The sequence below is a fragment of the Lithobates pipiens genome, unplaced genomic scaffold, assembly GCF_037356315.1.
Source record: "Lithobates pipiens isolate NorthernLeopardFrog02 unplaced genomic scaffold, aLitPip1_a1.2 Scaffold_13, whole genome shotgun sequence".
NCBI classification, from domain to species: domain Eukaryota; kingdom Metazoa; phylum Chordata; class Amphibia; order Anura; family Ranidae; genus Lithobates; species Lithobates pipiens.
In genome coordinates, this window is record NW_027507718.1 from 342,752,600 (window position 1) to 342,774,552 (window position 21,953).

Sequence of the window (21,953 nt, forward strand, 5' to 3'; positions counted from 1 at the left end):
ATTAAAAGTCTTTATATATTTTTTTTTTTTTTTTTTTGATTATATGTGACCAGTGATTCTATAATGAGAATACGTTTTGTTACATATGTTGCTTTGCATATATGTGCTATCCATTGATGGCTCCACCACTGTAAAAATTTTAATTCTACATCTATGAAGTAAACATTGTGATCTGCAGGTTTACATAATTAGAGGCTGGTTCTTTCTTGGAAAATACAGGCACAGATGGCTATTCATATGTGTATTTACATAAGTATAGACCTTTGTATATAAATGTTTGCTATATTTTGATACCCAGTCTAACACAAGCTTCTCAGCTGCACAGGGTATCTAACGTGTGTGTGTGTGTAAAAAATTTTTTATTCAATATAATAATGTTGAACCTCATGGACTTAAGGTGCGAGTTGCTGAAGGAAAAAGGGGTTCAGTGCTTATATCGCACAGCTTATTCTCCATTCTTCAAAGACTTTTGGCACAAAGTACATTTAGACAAACTGGCATCCCCACCATGCCTTCTGCTACATGGATTATGAATGGATGTCCAAAATGAGTTAAACCTACTACTTCATTTATATCATAGTGTAGATTTTAGGGTTGGAGAGATTTGGTAGTTGGCCTTTTACCAGTTGAAAAAAGACACATGTCCAGGTTCGACCAAGAAAGCTTGCATCACCCCACCCGAATCCTCAGGGGAAGGTAGTTGACAATTTTTATAATTATTTACAAAAAACATTGTAGTCCCTGCAATATATTCCCATAGCTGTGTGTTGCTTTGGCACATTTGCGTATTTAATGGCCTTGTAGCAAGTGACAGGGAAACACTGTAGCGGATAGATTTCCAGGATGTGTAAGTGCTACCTAGGAGTGGCAGCTCTTGTTTTCAACAATGTAGAAACTGACATCATGGAAAAGAAACCACTTTCAAACAAACTTTTGTGTCCCTGTCACCTTTTTATCCTTTATGCTGCTAGAGAACCAACAAAACAGCAACTGCTTGGATTTTTAGGCAGCTGACGGGTTATATCGGGTAACTATTTGCTTTGTAGGCTTCCCTAGTAGTGGAACATATACATTCAGAAAAGTCAGGGACTTGCATGAAAGGCAGAATCTTTGTATGTATTTTATCAAATGGTTTGGTCATTACTTTAGATAAGCGAACCGACCTACTGTGTTTAAAGATATTAAAATTGACCTCCCACTTCTTCATGACTTTGTTGTGAAAAGGGTTAAAATCTTCCATTCCAGTTCCCCGATTCAGATGCTGGGTCTCATGGTTATTCATAAAACACTTCTTGTGTTTCATTTTCAAGAGCAAATGCACTAGTATTGGATTTTGAAAGATTTGACCTGCTTCAAGCGGCTTTTGCTTTCTCCTAGACTTTCATGGGAAAGCAAAGCCCATTGACACAAGCCTTTACAGTGTTTCCTGTCCTAGGAAATGCATTTCCTCTTGCTTAACATTCTAAAAGTTATGAGTTATTAGAACCTAGATCCAGACAAAATGTTGTTAAATTGTAGACGGTGAATAAGGGTGCAAATGACTTCTCTCGGGTTTTTAGTGCAGTGACTCTTTTGGGCCAAATTCCCCTCACTTCCTGTCCCAGTAATGCAAGGACAAGCCTCTAGTCTCCTCCTCCCCCTTTCTTTTTCTCCTTCTCCTTCTCTCTCCTTTTTTTTTTTTTATTTTTTTTTTTTTTTTTTTTTTTGTGCTATGTATTTATTTAACTGATTCGGATACATTTTCTTCAGCTTCTCACCATGATGTCTTAGAATGTTTCTCCCCAGTAACTTCTTGATTACTATTGAAAAAGAAGGTGCATGTGTATTTTTGTGTGTCTGCCCATATTATTTCTTAACGTCAACTTGCATCTTACATATATAAAAAAACAAACCTTTTTTTTATTATTTTTTCTAGGTCTAGAACATGCAGAAAATGCTGAGACAATCTTTGGACTAGGATGCTGTTTTGCTGGATAATCTTCCACTCTCAGTGATGCGTCATATGAAGAAAGGCCTGCACCAAGATGCATGTTATGAACTGTGTCTCTTTGGTAAATGATAAAGAAAATGGTGACTGCAGTGTGGTCATCACAGACTTAATGCTTGATAACCCATTGCCACCTCCGCCTCCACCACCTCCTCCTCCTCCGCCACCTTTGCCTCAATCTGTGCCACCACCTCCTCCCCCTCCTGGAGCTCCTCCATTTCTGCATAATGGTAGTCATGGACATGGTCAGAATAAGAAGAAACGCATGCGGAGCTTCTTCTGGAAAACCATCCCTGAGGAACAGGTTAGGGGGAAAACCAATATCTGGACTATGGCTTCTAGGCAGCATCAATACCAGATTGATACAAAGACAATCGAGGAACTATTTGGTCAGCAGGAGGATGCAAAGCCTGGTGTTTTCCGGAGGACTGGGAGCACCAGGTCTTCTTTCCGAGAGCCAAAGGATGAGGTATATTTTTTTTCAATAATTTTTTATTTATTTTTTCTATGGCTGGCTTAAACTTGAGATTTATTGGGGTTTATAGCATTGTGAACAAACAAGAAAATCAAGCCTTTATTAAAGTGTCTGGGAGAAGAATTGTTGGTACTTCTGCACACCAGCCAGTCTGATGCAAAGCTGCTCTGGAAAATGTGAGATTTAGAATTAATTTGGATATACAAACAGTTATTTCGGAAAACTAGTGCTTGGTAGCAGTGACTGTTTTTGGCATTGGAAATGGTTGCCCCTTAACAGTGGCTCTTGTGGACCTGTATGTGGTTTGTGCAAGGAGAAGCATACAGGAGAATGTAAAAATGTTTTGCTTTACTTGGACTGTAATGCCAGGCTCAGTCTGACCTGCCAGAACACTGGAAGATCCTCCAGTGGGCACCTGCTGCCTTAGCAAAAAGTTCAGGCAATAGCATATTTGGTCTGTTATCATAGCATGCTGCATTGTTTGGTGTGATGGGTGTTGTTTCCGATGGACTTTCTAGCTTCTAAACAAATCAGAGGTGTACATTTAGTCCAGTCATATTTGCATGGATGACAGAATGAGTTGGAGCTCGCAATAAACCTTGGAAAAGGTGTATCTTAGTGGTGAGCCCAGCTTATGGGTATGTTCTGATACGTCAGGTTGGGTAAAAGTTTAAAGGAATCCTGTTATGATAGCAATATAAGAGCTAAGGATGCTGACCTGTTTCTGTTGGTGTTGGCTCCAAGACCCTTATCCTTGCTGTGTGGGTTTTTTATTTTTTTAAATTTTTTTTTTATGCAGGTAGTCGGTCTGCGAATCGCATGTAGTTTTGATGCGTTTGCACATTTTTAAAGACGAGTCTACAATGGCAACTCCAATATTTTTCTCCTGGCAGGATTTTTAATGGCTTACCGTCCATTTGAACCAATTTTACATATTTTGTCAATTTATTGAAAAAGGTTCAACATTTTTCATTAACATTTTTGGTATCTGATGGGAGTTATTATTTTTAATATTTTAGAGACATGGCTGCTTAAGGTCCTTGGTTCTGCCAGCCTTGCATTAAATCACACATGTCATGAGAGAAATATCGGGTCTTCTATTGCCAGTTGGCTTGCTATGTTTGCCAGGTCTTCAGGCCTGATTTCAAAGCATCTGCACAACAGCCAGGCAACTTGCATTTTCAGAAGGAGGTGTCAGCAATTGCAGCCCCCACTTTCTTGGTAACAGGTTTTGCACCATCATCTACCTTCAAAAGACTAATTATAATCTTTCCCATTTGTAGCACTTAGTAAAAAGAGGCACTATTACATAACTTTAATGAATGCCCCTTTCTCTGTGACATGTTTTGTGTTATTGATAATAGGAGGCATTTCAGTTTTGTGTGTAAACAATGGTTTCCTGTCCTTGATCCCACGTGAGAATATATCTACAAGCACAATGAGGACACTTTACCCAAGTCACGTTTTATTCAGTTTTATAGGCCGACAGGAATATGAATGGTGTTCTTCACTGTAAAATGCTTAGCTGATAAGAAAATACAAATCGCAGTGTGATGCAACTACCCAAAGCATCCAAGCGGATCCTAATAATTTTTTTTATTTTTTTGTGTGGAGCATCCACAAGTTGCTACATTTTGTATATTTGTCCTATTTAAAGAAGTACAGCCATTTGGTTGTACTCCTTTTGTGGATCACATGAGTGCAGTTCATTCTGCACTCATGTGACCCATTTTCAGCAGACAGCTGGCTGACATCACAGAGAAGGTCCAGGCTGGGAAAGGATTGTGAGCATATGGTCGGGATCTGCCCACATGCCTGGATCGGCACCTGGCTCAGGTACTCCTACTCCTACTACTGCTGAGAGCTTCAGCCAGCTGCTCCCGCCCACTCCACAGCCAAGCGCTCAAGGGAGTGCGGAGGGGCAGAGCAGAGAGCCGGTGACTGACCATCACCATTTCTCTGCTCATGGAAGCTGCGAGAACTGAGCGATTGGCAGTGTTTGACCACTCTGTTCTCAGTGTTAGAGCCAGTGAGGGACAGATGCAGCATCGGACCGATCCACCTAGGTAAGTATGATTCTGAAAAAAAGCAAATCCCATACTACTTTTACTTCTTTTTGGTACATCTCTGGAATGCATGCATGAAAGTCCAGAAAATTAGTGCCTTCCTCTTTGACGTGAAAATACAGTTCTGAATTCCTAAACATGTGGTGTCAGCCCTGCCTGCTTCAATTTTGATCGATTACCAATAACACAGACCTCTCCTCTTCTAACTCTTTAACTGCATTAAAATGTTTCATTTAAAGAACATTGTTTGTTTGATTTTCTGTTTGTTTTGTTGTCAACTGCAGTGACGGGAAAATGCAAAGGAGCAGGTTGGCATTACAGCTTACAAGTTTTGCACCCAGCTCCTTAAATTTTTTATTTTTTTTTCTGTCAGTTTGTCAAGTCTGGTCTTGCCGATAGAGCTCAAATTTTTGGCACTTCAGCAGGAATCGGCAAAACTTTAAGCCGTGCATGGTATGCTTAATGTGGAAGTAAACACCGCTTTTGATCTTGTACCTACAAGTAGGCCTACAATAAGGCTATTCACATAACATGCAGCCACTGACATCACCAGGGCATGCTCTCTGAAGGGATGGCATACTGTGCCAGACCTTCAGAGCTCCGTTCCAAAACCAGGTGCTCACGCATGTGCGGAAGTGATGTCGTCATGTAGCGGGAGCCTGCGAACCCAGAAGGAAGATCGGGTGAAGATGGCAGTGCTGAAGGGCTCTGTGTATAGGTAAGTCTGTCGTAATGTGCTAGTATCTGGTGAATAGTAGTACATTATGATTTAAACCTGCAGGGGGCCATTGTTTTTTATCTTTCTGTCGGTTTACCACAGTTTTCACCAGAACAGTCATCTCCTTTAGAAGATTTCACCCCCCACATCTTGTTCTAGTGATAACTTAAATGTTGGATTTCCCATCTCTTTCTGTCTGGGTGACAATGGTCACCAGGACAATTGGGGTGAATCTCCACAGCAGGGGCACAGACAGCAATAAAAATCCTTACAAAGGATGTTATTCCTTGTTGTTCCTGTATCAAAAAAGACAAAAAATGTTGGCTATTTATTCACCTTAAGAAGGTGGAGACGTTAACAGGCGTTGCACAGGGTGTAAGAACAGTTTATTCTGGCTTCTTGCATGTGGCACTACAAGGTGACTCACGTGTTTGGTTTGCTTTTCCCAGGGAAGCATGTTGCATCAACAGATGGTTCAAAACCACCAGGGGATAGAACTTGTTTCATGTTTGTAAGCCTGTCATGTTCAAGTAATCATTTCTGCTGTAACAGGAGTGAGTAAAGCACATATGTTTTGTCATCTATATATTCTACAATTTTCTGTATCCAGCCAGGCACCAGGACTGAAGTTCTACCATCATCCTACAATAAATAAATATCGGTGTCCTGAGATTTCCTTACCTGAACCATATTTTTTTTTTTTATTTTATTTTTTTTTTTTTTTTTTTATTTTTTTTTATTGTTGCCCCATTACAAGGGTTTTTTTTTTTTTTTGCTATTAAACAAATGGTTAAAAATAAAAAAAACCTTGACATTCACTACATGTAAGTGCAATAAATAATCAATCAGTGTGAGCTCAATAAGTAGAGATCTCTAATTTCAATTGAGGGGAGCAGTGTGAACATTTTTTGGCTCACACACATGCAGGTAGAGAACAATTGGCAAATTCCGTTTAAATGAAACGTGTAAATATCTTAACTATAATTTAATGAAGGATGCCTTTTTTTTTTTTTTTTTACCCCGCCCTATGGAGTTTATTTTTTTTTATTAATTAATAATGCAGTATCTGTTCTGTATTTCACTCCTATTGGGAAAATGAGAAGAAATTGTTGCTGCTACTGATGATATCATTATGTAATGCTGTCATCCGAATAGTTATATCATTCCCTACTGTAGTTGGAAAGTGTTTTGTATTTTAGGTACTTTTTGAGTTTGGCAATATGTTGCATTTTACCGCATGAGAAAAGTAAACATTCTGTGTTATTCTTCCTCTATAACATTTCGTTTTTTCATGTGTTGGTAGTCTTTTATGTATTGTTCTTTCAGATACGATGTAGCCATCTTGTTCTCTAAAGCAATATTAGCAGCATAAAATTGATTGAGTATATGCTGTGTGTGGGGTTTTTTTTTTTTTTTTTTTGTGAAAAGTTTGGAGTTTAAGTACTATCCTTTTATCGGGCAACTAAAAGAGGAGCTTCCGTCTCCCCCCAAAAAATGTATAATGATCAGGAACATACCGTAGCTGCTGGCGCTTTAATAAAATTACTTACCTGTCCAGGGATCCAGTCCTCACCTGGGCCATTTCTTTACCAGTCTTCAGGTCCCCAGTGTTGGCATGTTTGGACCTCACAGCCAGCTTTCCACTGCGAAAGCATGAGCCCCACTACATTTTGTGAATGAATGGTCCCACAGCCTTCTTGGGACCTGTGACATGTCCCAGAAGGCTATGGACAAAGGGGGGGGGGGGGGCAGAGGGCGATCAGAGTGGAAGTAGGAGCAGGTAGCTGTTAAAACTAGATACCCACTCCACCCTAAAAATTAAAAAAATAAGTGTACAAAGGTACCTAAAAGAGCCCCAAAACAATATATATTTATTGGATTCAAGGAATGGTAAAACCATAGATCATTTATGTATAAAGGGATCCAGTGTCTGAAAACATATAACGTATGTATATTTGCGTATAAAGCTTGAAGGAATCCAAGGGATGAAGGGATTCATTTTTGTACAAAGCCTTCCAAAGGGATCTCAAGCAGCTCAAAGCCATAGATGTTTATATACAAAGCCTGACAAAGGGACATAAGGAGTCCTAAAACATTAGATATTAATTTAATGTGTGAAGGGGTCTAATGAATCCCAAAAGCTTGCATCTTCAATAACTTAATAAAGGGTATCACTTTAACTTGAAACTTTCTAGATCATCAATGGATAGCGTGCTACAATACTCTACTACTTTTATTGCAATGCCAATGTAAACCATATTGAATCTTGGTCTGATGCACAGAATTCTGTACACACTACTGAGATGTTAATTACAATAGTATTGTCTTGAGGTGCCTGTTTACACTGTGATGTGTTACTAAGGTGATTGAATGAGGGAACCTCACACATGCACTGTTAGCTTGGTTGTTTACTCCCCTCCCCCATGAGACTTCCCTGTTCATTGCTGTGCCATAAAAGAGCAATAAAATAAGGTAAAATGGCAGTGGATGTGGATCTTCTTGGGAGTCCTGTGGTTATTTGTAGCATCCCCTTTGTTTCATTTACACCAAGAAGTTTAGCTTTTCTTTAGGGGATAGTATAAATTTAGTGGAATGTCACCATGCCCTCATTAAAGATGTCTGCTGACGTATAAGCCCTGAATGGATTCTCGATCACATCCTAGTAAATCATGTCCAGGAACACAGTGAATGTGTGTGGGCTTATGCGGCAAGTGATCGATTGTCAGTTTCGGCAAAGTGCTGCTTCTCAAATTCCATACTTTGTTCTGCTTTGCCTGTTGTCGGATATCATTTTCTAGTATATGCAGTCACTTGCACTAAAATAGCTAATTTATTACACATCTCCTGATTTTCTGGGATGTATTGGGAGTGCTGAGTGACTGTATAGTGAGTCAGAGCTTGCACAGCACAAGTCATCGGGTGGGAAAAAAAAATTGGCAGTTGTGGTGAGCTATTGTTAAGAAGATAACTTTCTTGGTCAACATTTTTCTTCTGTACTCTACTTGCAGTATGGAAGGCTGGGTGCCACTCTTGTAGCTTTGCAACTTTATTCCTTTAACACCACCCCACGGCCTATAGCAAAATGAGGGCCGGGCGTGAGTTCCATTGTTCTGACTGGACATCATATGACGTTCTTTAGAACAAGCTGCTTGTGTTCGCCTCCATGGGCGATCAGTGAGCACACCGCATCTCTTATTACAGTTAAGAGTCTATGACTTAGGCCCATTGTCATGTGATCAGTGTAAACAGGAAGTGCTGGTTATCGGCTTTCCTCTACTTGCGCCAATATTGATTGAGTGCAGTCCCATCAGCGATGTCTGCCAGTGCTGCACATCAATGTAGCCTCATCAGCGCTCATCAGTGTAGGAGGAAAAATTACTTATTTTACACAATTTTGTAACAGAAACTAAAACTTTTTTTTTTTTTTTTTCAAAATCTTTGCCTTTATTTATTTTTTCATTTTGTTTAGCAAAAAATAACCCAGTGATTAAATACCACCAAAAGAAAGCTCTATCTGTCTAAAAAAAAAAAAAAAAAAAAAAAGATGACTGCAATTGTCGTCCATAATGCGAAAACTGAAAATTTGCCAGGGCAGGAAGGGGGTGAGACTAAGCATGTTCTGTTGCTATTGAGTGGTTTGATTCCCTCAGTGCTTATCTTGCTTTAAGACAACCTGTCGCCAGACCATTTAGTTCAACAGCAGTATTTCCATGAGATTACATTGCATTTAAAAAAGTTTGTATAGTGTGTACACCACTTTGATTCAGACTTTCCAAACGAACATTGTCCCTTCGGCAAACTCCAACATTTTTCTCAGACGTGAACAGAACTAATAATTTTTCATACTGTTTTCGTACTCAGACAGAAAACGAAAGACTGCTCATGATCAGAAACAATTAAACAACAAAAAAAGCCTTTGACGTACGAGAATTTTCGTACATTAGTTCCTTCCTCTGTTTTGACTTGCTGTGAAACATCGAGGGGAAACCGTAAGCTCTTTGTGTGTACCCACCTTAAGAGCTTGTAACGCAAGTGACACTTTATAATCCCGTTTGCTCCCCCAGCAGCTACATAAACAGTTTGGGAATACCCCACTATGTGTTTAGGATGTGATCAAATTCACGCAGCATACATAAACCTTATAGAAAATAAAATTCTAACCCATTTATGTGTTTGGAGCAGGTCATGGGCAGTCTGCAAGCTACTCCTGAAAAATCTAAAAATGAGAGAACTCAAACTGTCCTTATGAAGGGGGACACTCTCCGTTTCCGATCCACACGAACATACAATGCAGGAGTCCAACTTCTAGATTTCTAACCATTTTGTTAGAACAGTGTTTAAACCTAGTTTACAACTAATAATGCAGTCTGCCAGCACAGTACTGCAGGTTAAAGACGTTCTATGGTCTCAGCATACACTTTCATTATCAGCACTGTAAGAGCAATACAAACAATAGGTATTCAAATTACATTATAAGCTTACTTGGAGGAATAAAAACTATATTCAAACCGAGTTCTGCCTGTCCGCATCTTTTCACAACTTCCTGGATTCCCTGCATGCTTTGCAGCTTCTCCTCTGCGGTTTACTTTCAATTTCTAAAGACTAAATATCCCATGGAACCTTGCTGCCTGTGTTCTGTCAGATTAGGCGACTCATCAGATTTTGTAATGGAAGTGACGTTCTGTCATGGCCACCTTGGTATGCCCGCCCTCGGCCACACTAAGCATACAGTCTGAAGTCGCCAAGAGGACATCTTTTTACACCCACTGAAAATCTTGCATTTCACAATTTATTTTTACCACTAAACTGAGCTTATATAGTCAAATACAGTATTTAGAAATCCGTGACAGTTTTGATGTGTTTTTTTTTTTTTTTTTTAAAAACAGCAGCAAGCCTACTGATATCACACGTTTGCTGATCTGACAGAAGCTTTTAAACAACATTCAACATCAAAACAGTGTCACGGACTTCTAAAGACTGTGTTTCACTATATAAGCTCAGTTTAGTGGTAAAAATAAGTGTGAAATTAATAACTTCGGTGGGAGTAAAAAGATGTCCACTTGGCGACTTCAGACTGCGGATGGGTGCAGGGTGTACCAAGATAGCCGTGACGGAACATCACTTCTGCTACAGAGTATAAAAAAAGAAAGGGCCATCTAAGTGTAGCAATAAGGTTCTGTTTAATGAAGGTACGACATTTTTAACAGCTTTCATGGTTGATGATTAAGAGGCACATCCAAGTATGCAGTCATCCAAGGTTAAGATGTCCACATAGATCATCCTCCACCGCCGGCTCTCACTGCTGTCAGTCTGTAATCGTGACCAGGAAAACTACCCTGCAGCGTGGAAGGGATGACTTCCATGGCGGTGCAGAGGATGGTCTATGTGGACAGCTTTACCCCAGATGCCTATTTTTAGTTATCAACCATGTGACTTGCTAAATGTTGGACCTTCATTAAATGTAACCATATTACTACATTTAGAGGTGCCACTCTTCTCTTTTATACTCTGTTGTAAGATGACGCTGCTTGTATATTAAGTCAAAATTAATTTAAATTTTGCTTTACTTTTGGCTTGTCCAAAAAACTCTCTCAAAGTTACTCTCAAACCAAGGTTTTACTGTACTATTATTTTATTGCTTCACACTGACCTGAAGATCTCTTCTTTCCTGCTGCTGGCACCACTCTGGAGACCGCTAGTTGGGAATAAGAGGTGGAGTACAGTTGGTATCACTCCGCAGGGGACAGGAGCCAGATCAGGGATCTACAGAGCAGGGATCGGTTTTATGTGGCTCTTGCACCCTACTACAGATCCATCTTTACAAGTAGTCCCTCTGCATTGTACTCTCTTTATGTTCTGGAATAGCGGGGAGCGCGTTCAACTTGTCGCCTGTTTAGGTCACAATCTATAGGTCGCTGACCCCTGAGCTACCGGTTCCTGACCCCTGTTCTACATCTATGACTGTTGGTTACATTAGGACCCCATAAACCATAATGTCTGGCTAGACAGAATTTTTTAGGGATTGAAGACATGAGCTTTTAAACAGGAGCAATGGATAGTAAAACAATGCTGTGTCCTCCGATAAAATCTCTTCCCAACGCACTGCTGCCTCAATGGTTTTACGTTTAAAGTGAACCTACAAGTCTGCAAAAAGCAATCCTTGACACGTCACAAACTGCAGCTGTTTAACCTTCATGGTGTTGCTTAGCCATTCAACCCCAAGGAAGGAGTTAAATGCGCCTGTGTTGCGGTGCTTCCGAATCGCATTTCAGGCACTTTGAAAGAGCTGCCCATTCATTTCAATGAATGTATACAGCGCTCCCAAACCACCCCAAAGATGATGCTTGCAAGACTTTTCCTAATGTCCCACAAGTGCACCACCCCAATGTGAAAAGTCATACTGAAATTATTGGGATGAGGTTTTCAGACGTTTTGAGGCTATTTCTAGTGCTAAAACGCCTGAAAACTGCCTTAGTTTGAAAGAGCTCTTAAATGTTAAGTTTTTTTTTTCAAAATCGCCTTCAAATCTATGTCGCTTTACTTAGGTGAAAGGGGCCTCAAAATTGTAAACTTTAACCACTTATGGCCCGCCATCGTTATACGTTGGCTGTTTGAAGAGGAATACCATTGTTATGGCCGCAGATAGTGACCATAACCCCAGTATCCTCTTATTCAGCGGGTGGTCCGCTTGCAGATAAAAGGGGTCGCAGCGGTGGATTCACGGCAAGATCACTTTTATCGGGGGAGAGAGAGGACCGCGCCCTCCCGCTGTTCTCCGGTTGTCTTCACCGGCAAAGTCGATCGGGTCCTCTCTCCTGTTTGGCTGGCTGCCGAGTGAAGGGAAGATGGCCCCCACTCGGCCCCATATCATTGATTGGTGGAAGCGAAGTCAAATGTCACTTACGCCCAGTGCTCCTAAAGGAGAATTTTATTTATTTGTCTGGTTAGAAAAATGTACAAACCACACATGTGAGCTATCACCGCGATCGTTGGAGGAAGAACAATAATTCTAGCCTTAGACCTCCTCTGTAACTTAACCACTTCCCGACCAGCGCGCGACGATGTACGTCGACAGAATGGCACGGGCAGGCATATTGGCGTATATGTACGTCCAATATTCGATGCCGCGCTCCCACGCTGGTCGGGACCCCCGTGAGTCCGGTCGCGGGACCCGCGGACTCGATCGCCGTGGGCATCCCCGCGATCGTCTCACTGAGCGGCCGAATGGAGGAAATGCTGTATAAACAACATTTTTCCATTCTGCCTAGCAACCAGTGACGCTGATCTCTGCTCCATGTGATTGGAGCAGAGATCAGTGTACACTAAATGAAAGCCCAACCCCCCCACAGTTAGTAACACACCCCTAGGAACACTTAACCCCTACACTGCCACCCACTGGTTAACCCTTTCACTGCCAGTGTCATTTACACAGGAATCACTGCATTTATATAGCAGTGATTACTGTATAAATGACAATGGTCCCAAAAATGTGTCAAAAATGTCCGATGGGTCCCCGACAATGTCGCAGTCACAATAAAAATCGCAGATCGCCGCCATTACTAGTAAAAAAAATAATAATAAAAAATTAATAAAAATGCTATAAAACTATCCCTATTTTGTAAACGCTATAACTTTTGCGCAAACCAATCAATAATCGCTTATTGCGATTTTTTTTTTTTTTTTTTTACCAAAAATATGTAGAAGAATACGTATCGGCCTAAATTGAGGGAAAAAAATGTTTTTTTTTATATATTTTTGGGGGATATTTATTATAACAAAAAGTAAAAAATAATGCGTTTTTTTTCAAAATTGTCGCTCTATTTTTGTTTATAGCGCAAAAAATAAAAACCGCAGGGGTGATCAAATACCACCAAAAGAAAGCTCTATTTGTGGGGAAAAAAAGGACGTCAATTTTGTTTGGGAGCCACATCGCACGACCGCGCAATTGTCAGTTAAAGCGACGCAGTGCCGAATCGCAAAAAGTGGTCTGGTCTTTGACCAGCAAATTGGTCCGGTCTGAAAGTGGTTAAAATGGTAACCTGTATAAATTTCTAAACGTCACCTATGGAGATTTTTTTTAAGGGTAAAAGTTTGTCGCCATTCCACAAGCGGGAGCAGTTTTGAAGAGTGACATGTTGGGTATCAATTTCTTCGGGGTAACATTATCTTTCACAATATAAAAAAAAATTGGGCTAACTTTACTGTTATTAATTTTTTAATTAAGGTGTATTATTTTTATTTTTTTTTTCAAAAAAGTGCACTTGTAAGATGGCTTCACAAATACGGTGTGATAAAGTATGACAACGACTGCGGTTTTATTCTCTAGTGCAGTGGTCATCAACCCTGTCCTTCAGGGCCCACTAACAGGCCAGGTTTTATGTATTGCCTTGGGGAGATGCAGACTTGTATACTGCAATCCGGGGGAGGAAATGATATCACTTATGATGTGTTTCAGTTCTCTTGCAAACCTGGCCTGTTTGTGGGCGCTGAGGACAGGGTTGATGACCACTGCTCTAGGGTGTTAGAAAGAAAAAAATATATATATGTTTGGGGGGTCTAGGTAATTATCTAGAAAATTGCCTAAAACTCCCAAACATATATTTTTTTTTTCTAACACCCTAGAGCAGTGGTCGTCAACCCTGTCCTCAGGGCCCATGAACAGGCCAAGTTTGCAAGATAACTGAAACACATCATAAGTGATATCATTTGCTGCTCGGCGATTGCAGTATACTAGTACTAGTAAAAAATGCTTTTAACTTGTAAACATCTGAAAAAGTGTCCTGGTCCTTAAGTGGTTAAATTGCCCCTGTAACCAAGTGCAATGGACACCTCTGTTCTAATCTGTGGCCATGTTATAAATTAAGTGTCTCTTTGCTGGTTTTAACTGCACCCTATTCTCAAGCCCAATTTATGGGCATTCCTGTGGGGAGAGGTACAGCCAGCACTGATCCCCCGCTCTCTAAGCTGAGTTTACGTTTACTAAATCACTTCTGCAGGGCTGTGTGATAGAGCCATCTTAGAGGGCATAAATAGGACATAAGCCTAATTGTTCATCATAGTAATAGATCTTCGTTCTTCTGTGTTATGATGAATGAACCAGTCAGGGCCGTCTGTGCCCTGTATGACTAAGCCCCGCAGTGCTGCCTGTTCATTCATAATAGTGAAGACCTAGTAGTGCTGCAGTGGTGTGTGTGTGTGTGTGTGTGTGTGTGTTCGTTCTATTGCTGGGGCTGTGTGTATAATAGGCAATGACAAATAACACAGTCTGTCTGTTGTGAATGGTGGTGCCGGACTCTAGGGTTGCCCCTGCTGTCAGAGATCAAAACTGTCACTCACAAATCCATCTCCTTGTCAGATCATGCTTCTTGGCAAAGGATAGACAAGCACTTTGTTCCCTAAGATTATAACAAAAAAGAAGTTTAAAATGGTTTGAGAATTCTTCTTTATGCAGGTTTTAACTTTTTGGGACATTCCAGGAAAACGCAGAATATACATTGAATAAAGTCACAAGCCTTCTCAAATGAGTATATAGTAGGTAATGTTTACAGAACTAAAGTAAATGACTTTAGAGAGCGACTTCTAACAGTATATTTATTTATTTTCATTGAACAATAAAATCCATTTTTACGCAGATCATCCTCTATTACATAAAGCCTTATTGATACGGTCTCTGGGAAAAGTCACTGTGTTCACCGGATTATCTCAACATACAAACACAATTTGATACACAGTGTAATTCTTTCTTTGTGTTCATCTTATCCTTCTATTGCTGTGCTAAGAACTGAATTTTATTGCCTAACAAAGATTCTGGGCAATGACGTTCACTTTTTAATCATGTGTATGCGGTAGGCTGAAGACTTGCTGTACATGGTGTACCTCTCCCTAGGTAGGCGTTTGCATTTTAGAACCTGGTTTCAGGACATGGCTGTCCTCCTTATATGTTTATTTACTGTTTATGGTGTTATCATTGGCATCCCTCAATGCCACGTGACTTGATGGAGTTTTAGTTTGCCCAGAGCTATCTCCGAAACATAAGTGAAAGTTATTCAGAATATTTGTTTACTTTGAATACATTTTGTGTGTTTATTAAATTGTTGGCTTTAGAGCTTAATTAAAACATGGAAGGTGCACTCCTTAATCAATAGGCTTTAGATTGTTGGCTTCATTCTGTTCGACATTTTGCTTAATGTGAAAATATTGATGTATGACAATCAGTAGTGACCCATGGCAACCAATAAGAAATCATCCTAACATTCTTAAGATGTAGTAGAAGTTGATATGTAGCTGTTTGTGCTAATCTTTTATAACATTTTATAGATAAGTGTTATTGCCATGCAAATTGCACATCGTATGCATGGCATTTTGGAAAAAAAACGTTATCTCTGACAATGTGGCATCAAGTAGAGCGGTGGTTCTCAACCCTGTTCTCAAGTACCCCCAACAGGCCATGCTCGCAGGTTTTCCTTTATCTTGCACAGGTTCTTTAACTCAGTCAATGGTTTGGTATTTTGGACAGCTATTTTTATCTAAGAGAATAGAAGAGAAATTCCCAAAACATGGCCTGTTGGGGGTATTTAAGGACAGGTTTGAAGCTCACTGAAGTAGAGGATTTGTGGTATCGTTGCTACGTCTGTACTACTTGGAGTATGTGCTTGAAAGACCTTTTTCTTTTGTCCTGGAAAACTGCATATGTTTTGGCTTGGGCCCCTTGGTTCCAATGAAGGGAACTCTTAAGGTGTCAGCATACCAAGACCACTTCATACTCCTAACTTTGTGGGGACAGTTTGGGGATGGCCCCTTCCTGTTCCAACATGACTGTGCACAAATGAAAAACAAGCTCTGGACTGCCGCACTCTTCAGAAGACCACTTTCTTTTATTGAAAAATCACATCACAGCTCAACAAACACAGTAAACAAGGAAAAATTGCTGATGTCTCGCACTAGCTGTAGTGCTTATTCATGAATAAGCGCTAAAGCTAGTGATAAACTTTTGACAAATTGTATTTTGAATGATTAAAAATTATAATATTAAAATATTTTTAAACTTTTGGTCAGATACCATCCTACTCCACATGTCGGTGCAGTTTTCAGATGTGTACTAGTACTGAAATAATTTCAGAAACCTATTTTGCATTTAGCTTGCTAACTGTGACCTTCATTATGCGGCGCTTCCTGTGCGCTGTACATGTATATATTACAACTACAGACTTGCTGTCCACTACATTAGATAAGGTCATGTTTTCAGTGGGCTCTTCTTAGTCTACACACTGGAAAGTGATGACACTGCAGGAAGTAGATAATATGGGAGGGGTGCAATTTACAATGACGTGACGGCTGAAATGACCGATGGCTGCTTTTTTGATGTGTGATTTGATCACTTTGAAAACAAACCCCATTCTAAATATGTACATCATCATCACTTTCTCAGAGTTCTGCCTGATGTGACTACTTTGTCTGTAGGCATATTGGGGAAATGGACAGAATCATCTATAGGCACTACCTACAGGCCTAAAGTTAGCTTTTCCGCTTCTATTATCCTGGATAAGCACCTGACCTGTGATTAAGACTACTCTTTGTAGTGATGGTTTACTTTTAGAAGAATTCTGGTTTAGTATCTGTATCCGCTTACAGGATGACAAATGTAATTATTGTACCTGTCATAGATTCTACTTCCCATTCATAATATCAGATTTCTGTCTGAGCGATCAGACCTAGTTATACTACAAATTTTCTTTCTCTCTTATGATCGTGGTGGTTTTTCACTTGCTGTACATTTTTAAATGTTTTTTATTTCATTTACAGGTTTCTCTTTTGGATTCAAAAAGAAGCATGAATATTGGAATATTTCTAAAGCAGTTTAAAAAGTGAGTTGCAAATTTTATATACATATATAGTAGCCAATCAGCTTCTAACTTCAGCTTGTTCAATTAAGATTTGACCAAAAAAATAAATACTGGAAGTGGATTGGTTTCTATGCAGAGCTGCACCAGATTTTGCACACTCCACTTTTGGTAAATCAACCCCATAGTTTCTGTAAAGTATTTAAGCCTTTGGCAGTTTTTATGCGGCATTAAAGTGCAACTAAAGGCAAAACGTTTTTTTTTTTTTTTTTTTTTTTTTTCCCCATCCTATCAGGAACATTTTCCTTCATTTCCTGTCCAAAGCAGGAAGGAAGAAATCCCTTCAAAGTAAGGGAATTCCTGATTGCCACCAGAACTGTCCCCATTGAAAGTTTTCCCCTCTATTCCTGTTATGCGATTTATCTTTCACTCCGGTGATAACCGTAAGAGACAAATTAAGAGGATGATATACCCCTCCAAGGGCACACAGGCCTTATTTTTTTTTAATAAATAAACATGACGCATTCTCTGGGCGAGCTGGAGATTGGGACTTCACTGCACCTCCTCTCCACCTCGCCCAATCAAAGGATGACTTGTGTTTAAATATACAAGGCTTTCTGTAAATGGTAGCAGTTCAGGGCAAGTGGGTTCCTGTGGTCACTATGCGGAAGTGAAGATGCTCAGCACAGGACTACTACAGTGATTGTCACTTTCCACAGTGGTCCCAAGCATGAGCTATGCATACTTCTTTTTTTTTTTCTACTTTTTTTTTTTTTTTTTTTTTTTATATATCTGACATCTCTGTCCTATTGATGAGATTTTGCTCCTTGTCCTGTAGACAGGAAGTGAGAGAAAATCGCCCTAGGGTAAGGAAAATTGCTACTTGGCCAGTTGTCACCGGATTAAATGTCTCCATTGATTTCTCCTCATTTCCAGTTTTGGTTACCTATCAAAATTTTGGCTTTTTCCTCACTTTCATTCCAGGTGACAATGGTCACCAGGACAATTAGAGAGGGTGCATCCACCTAGTGGGCACGCAGTCTGCCAAAACAACCTAAATGGGGTTCTGACCTCTTACCGCTCTATCCAAAACTAGAAAATAAGTCTTAATTCAGTAAAAAATACTTTTTATTTAACTTTTGTGTTCTCATTGCTTCTACTGACAGGTCCGTTGATCATATCATTGATGATATTCGAAAGGGACAGTGTGATTTATATGACAGTGAGGCACTACAAGACCTTCTTAAGCTGTCTCCAGAGCCAGAAGAGGTAAACAATTCTATATAATGTACATTATTCCACATAGTAGTATTCTTGTATGCATACCTGCACACTATGGCAGGCTTGCCTCTTAATTTTGCCCTCCTCCAGCACCGATTGCTCCATACTCTTCTTCACCACTGACACTGGCTTTGACCATTGGGTGGCCACTAATGATGGTACTCTTGTATGTGCAAGCTGGAGTTGCATAATCCTGACTCCTGTGTGGGTGTAGTACTGTATATGCTGCAAAAAGCATACAAAAAGAAAAACCCTAGTAGAAACAGAATGGAGTTATTGACAGACAATTGGCTAATAAACTATGATCCAAGCCCACAGCTAGGGTCAGTGGCTTATCCTCAGTGTACGCAGGTTGAGGATTCAGTTCAGCAGAGGCAGCCTATAGTCTCTGCCACCACCCCCAGTCTCTAGTAGAGGTTCTCTCTTGTGTCGTCATCCCGATTTACTGGTTGCTAGCACCACTAGGAAGGTCCTTCATCCAGACCTACTCTACCTTACAACTCCCACCATGCTCCAAGAGCCCTACAGTGGTGGGGAGCACTGTGTTTAAGACACTAATGTAATGGGGCCTCTGAGGGTCTTAATGTAAGGGGGGCACTCTAAAGGGGGACCCTGAGCTAAGAGGGGACTCCGATATAAAGAGGGACTTATTCATTTATAAAACTGATTTTTCTTGGCCTGTTAATATTGATAAATCGTACAATGTGGCTCTTGAATTAACACGTTTGGAGACCCATGAGTTAATGGATAATAGTGCATTGATGATTTTTTTGCTCTGCACCCTGAGATCAGCTTTAATGGATCAGATATGTGGTGGTGACGTTCTACATTAGTGCTTTAGCTGTGCAATGACTTTGCAGAAAGGTTGCTGTTCTTGGCAGTGAAGGTGTTAGTGATAAAGCTCTGATCTCATTACTGACGTAATTCTGTTTCTTTGATAGGTGAGCCCTGTGCTGTGTGCCTTTTATTCAATGTACTTGTGACTTGTATGTACAGTTACAGAGCTCTTCTGTAAAAGACCTGTATTATACAGACCTTAACCCAGCACAAGCGCATTTTGAAACACTGACACCTTGCTGTAACGTTTCAATTACCAAAACATTTTGGAGCCAAACCGTCTAGCTCTTTTCACTTTTTTTTCCAAGGTTATCTGTATGTCCCTTTTTGTTATGTGCTCATTTACTTTGTCCGAGCGTCAAATAACCTGTAATCAATATTTTAAGCTGGAAAAGGCAAATCCTGTTAGGTCACTAAATTCCAGTGTTAGTGTTTCCACTTGCTGCTCAACACCCTTCCTGTCTCCAACTAGATAATTCAGATGACAGTCACAGCAAAGTAATAAAATTCATAAAAATAATAGTGTCTGTTTAACGAGACAATGCTATTTTTACCAGTATAAAGCCATAAGGATGCCTGTGATATATTTTGTATTATTGTCGCTTGGTGTTTATCTTCTAGTCTAGATCTGGGGACTTGGGTTTTACCTCTTCTCCAGTGAGGTCCAGATACAGCAAGCAGTGTGAAGTGACATATTCAATGAACTAATGTACCAGATTTTTTGAAAGTGAGAGTGTATAATAGTGTAGATCTTGCAAATCCAAATCTTGTGGGCTCTGAAACAAATACAGCATTTTGTATGACTTTATCGATCTCGAAAAGAGCATAGACTGATTTTTAGGGTGTCCAGAGATTACTTCCTAATTTAAAAAAAAAAAAAAAAAATACATTTTATCAATAACCGTTCAACAATCACACTTAGAAAAAAGTCATTATGGCTCCATCGCTTGGAAATCCCTAGCCAAAATTTGTTGACAATTGAGAATTCACCCTAATGTGACACAAGTCAACTTGCTATATCCAATGTTCACCTTTTATGTTTGTCTATAACAATTGTTATAGTAGACTAAGGATCCTTATTCCTCTACGCGTTTTGCAAATGTAGTTTGCTTTCTCAGGAGGATGATTGATGCTAAGGCCTCGTTTACACGGTCCTCATACTACAGCGATCCATACATGCCCATGCAGGCAGTCCCATTCATATTGCAGCCACTACTCCCCAGTTTGACAGCTGTGTTAGTGCGGATGCGTGGGCCTGAATGCCGACAGAAAACAGACCTTGTTCACACAGGTTTACTGCAGAGTACACCTGTGCAAGGGCAATTTCTGTATTAAACACAAAGGCAATTACTAGAAAATACATCCGGTTTATGAATATCAATTCACATTTCATAATTGTGTGATGTCCAATGCCGAATTACTGCATTATGAATTTAGCATAACATGCTGACTGCATACGATAGGAATTCTCCTTAAAAGGAAACTGAACCAACCTTATCAAAATGGTCCTTTTGGTTTTTGGAGAGGGGGGGGGGGAAGACCATGGAGTGTCTAATGCTATATTCAGGGCTTTTTTTCATCAGGAACACTGTAGAAAGCAGTTCCGGCACCTCCAGGAATGAATAATGACAAGGGATGACGGGGAGTCTATTGTCGCTTTCTTGTTGAGGGAGGCTTTGTTACTGGGAAGGATTTACGGTTGAGGGAGGGTCTATTGTTACTGAATGGTCAATTGTTGCTGGAAAGGATCTACTGTTGAGGGAGGGGTCGATTGTTACCAGCTGCTGGAGGATCTATTTATGCTGACTGCTGGAAGATCTATTGTTCTTGGTGGGTGTCTATTGTTGCTGGGGTTATTTTTTTTTTTGCAGGAGGTATGTTGTAGCTATGTCTATCTGTAGACATATAGTTGCTGGAAGTGGTATTGTTGCTGACAACAGGGGGGATCTATTTTACTTCTGTAGCAAAGGTCCTGGGTACCCTTTGGTCTAATGAGAACCTCCAGAGTTAGGGACAGCTGACATCCTTCTGTTTAGAGTGGGTTTTATGGCATGGTGGGTGTAATGCAAGGTAGATTCATGGGCGCCAGACACTTCTTGAATGCTAAGAGATTTTGTTTTCTCTTGACTAGAACTTTGAGGTAGAGGGTTTAGGGCCAGGACACCCTTTAGTAGTTGCAATGGTAATTGGTAGATTCAGACTTCAATAGGTAGACAGCCATGCAGGGAAAGGCACCCAGCAGGACCACTTCTGCATATTTAGGATTGCTGACTCTTATAGCAATAGTCTTATATAAAATAAAATAAAATAAATAGTTTCTAACACAAGTTGTAAAAAACTTATGTAGTCCTTCACTCCACTGAGATCCCAGTTTCTTCTCCCTACTTCCCGATCCACTGAGCTCTGAACCAACCTTCTCACTAAGTATCTTCCTCGAGCGTCACCCTCGCTTCCCTGCTGGGTCCCTAGCTTTGCACTCAGATACTCTTTAAGCGTCACCCCTCTGGGCTGCTCTGTCCCTGGCTTGGCACACAAGGCTGCTCTGCAAGCCGCTGGCTTGAAACCTGCTGAAGTTTCCCAATTCTTCACCATCCCTGGTTGATGAGAATACTGCTTCAGTACTTGCTTCAGCTACTTACTGTGGTCCCTGGTAATAAGGTGGTTGGTCCCTTAGTGGCGACAGCTTCCCCTCTACCTCCGACCATGACGGGTTCTCCGGTCAGCATTATGGTTGGACTACAAGCCGCAG

General features: G+C 40.3%; 1 protein-coding gene across 2 annotated transcripts in view; it reads left to right on the forward strand.

Annotated features, from left to right (window-relative positions):
* The window catches only part of FHDC1 (FH2 domain containing 1), a 69,398-nt gene that overhangs the window by 19,156 nt on the left and 28,289 nt on the right, over positions 1-21,953 (forward strand). Inside the window, exons 2-4 of one of the 2 annotated variants that reach the window (XM_077477055.1) lie at positions 1,916-2,456; positions 17,049-17,110; positions 18,253-18,355. In XM_077477055.1, coding sequence (XP_077333181.1) covers positions 2,025-2,456; positions 17,049-17,110; positions 18,253-18,355 — 597 coding nt within the window. In that variant the 5' untranslated portion in view covers positions 1,916-2,024. The remainder of the gene's footprint in view (positions 1-1,915; positions 2,457-17,048; positions 17,111-18,252; positions 18,356-21,953) is intronic. The other variant, XM_077477056.1, reaches the window with a different exon arrangement.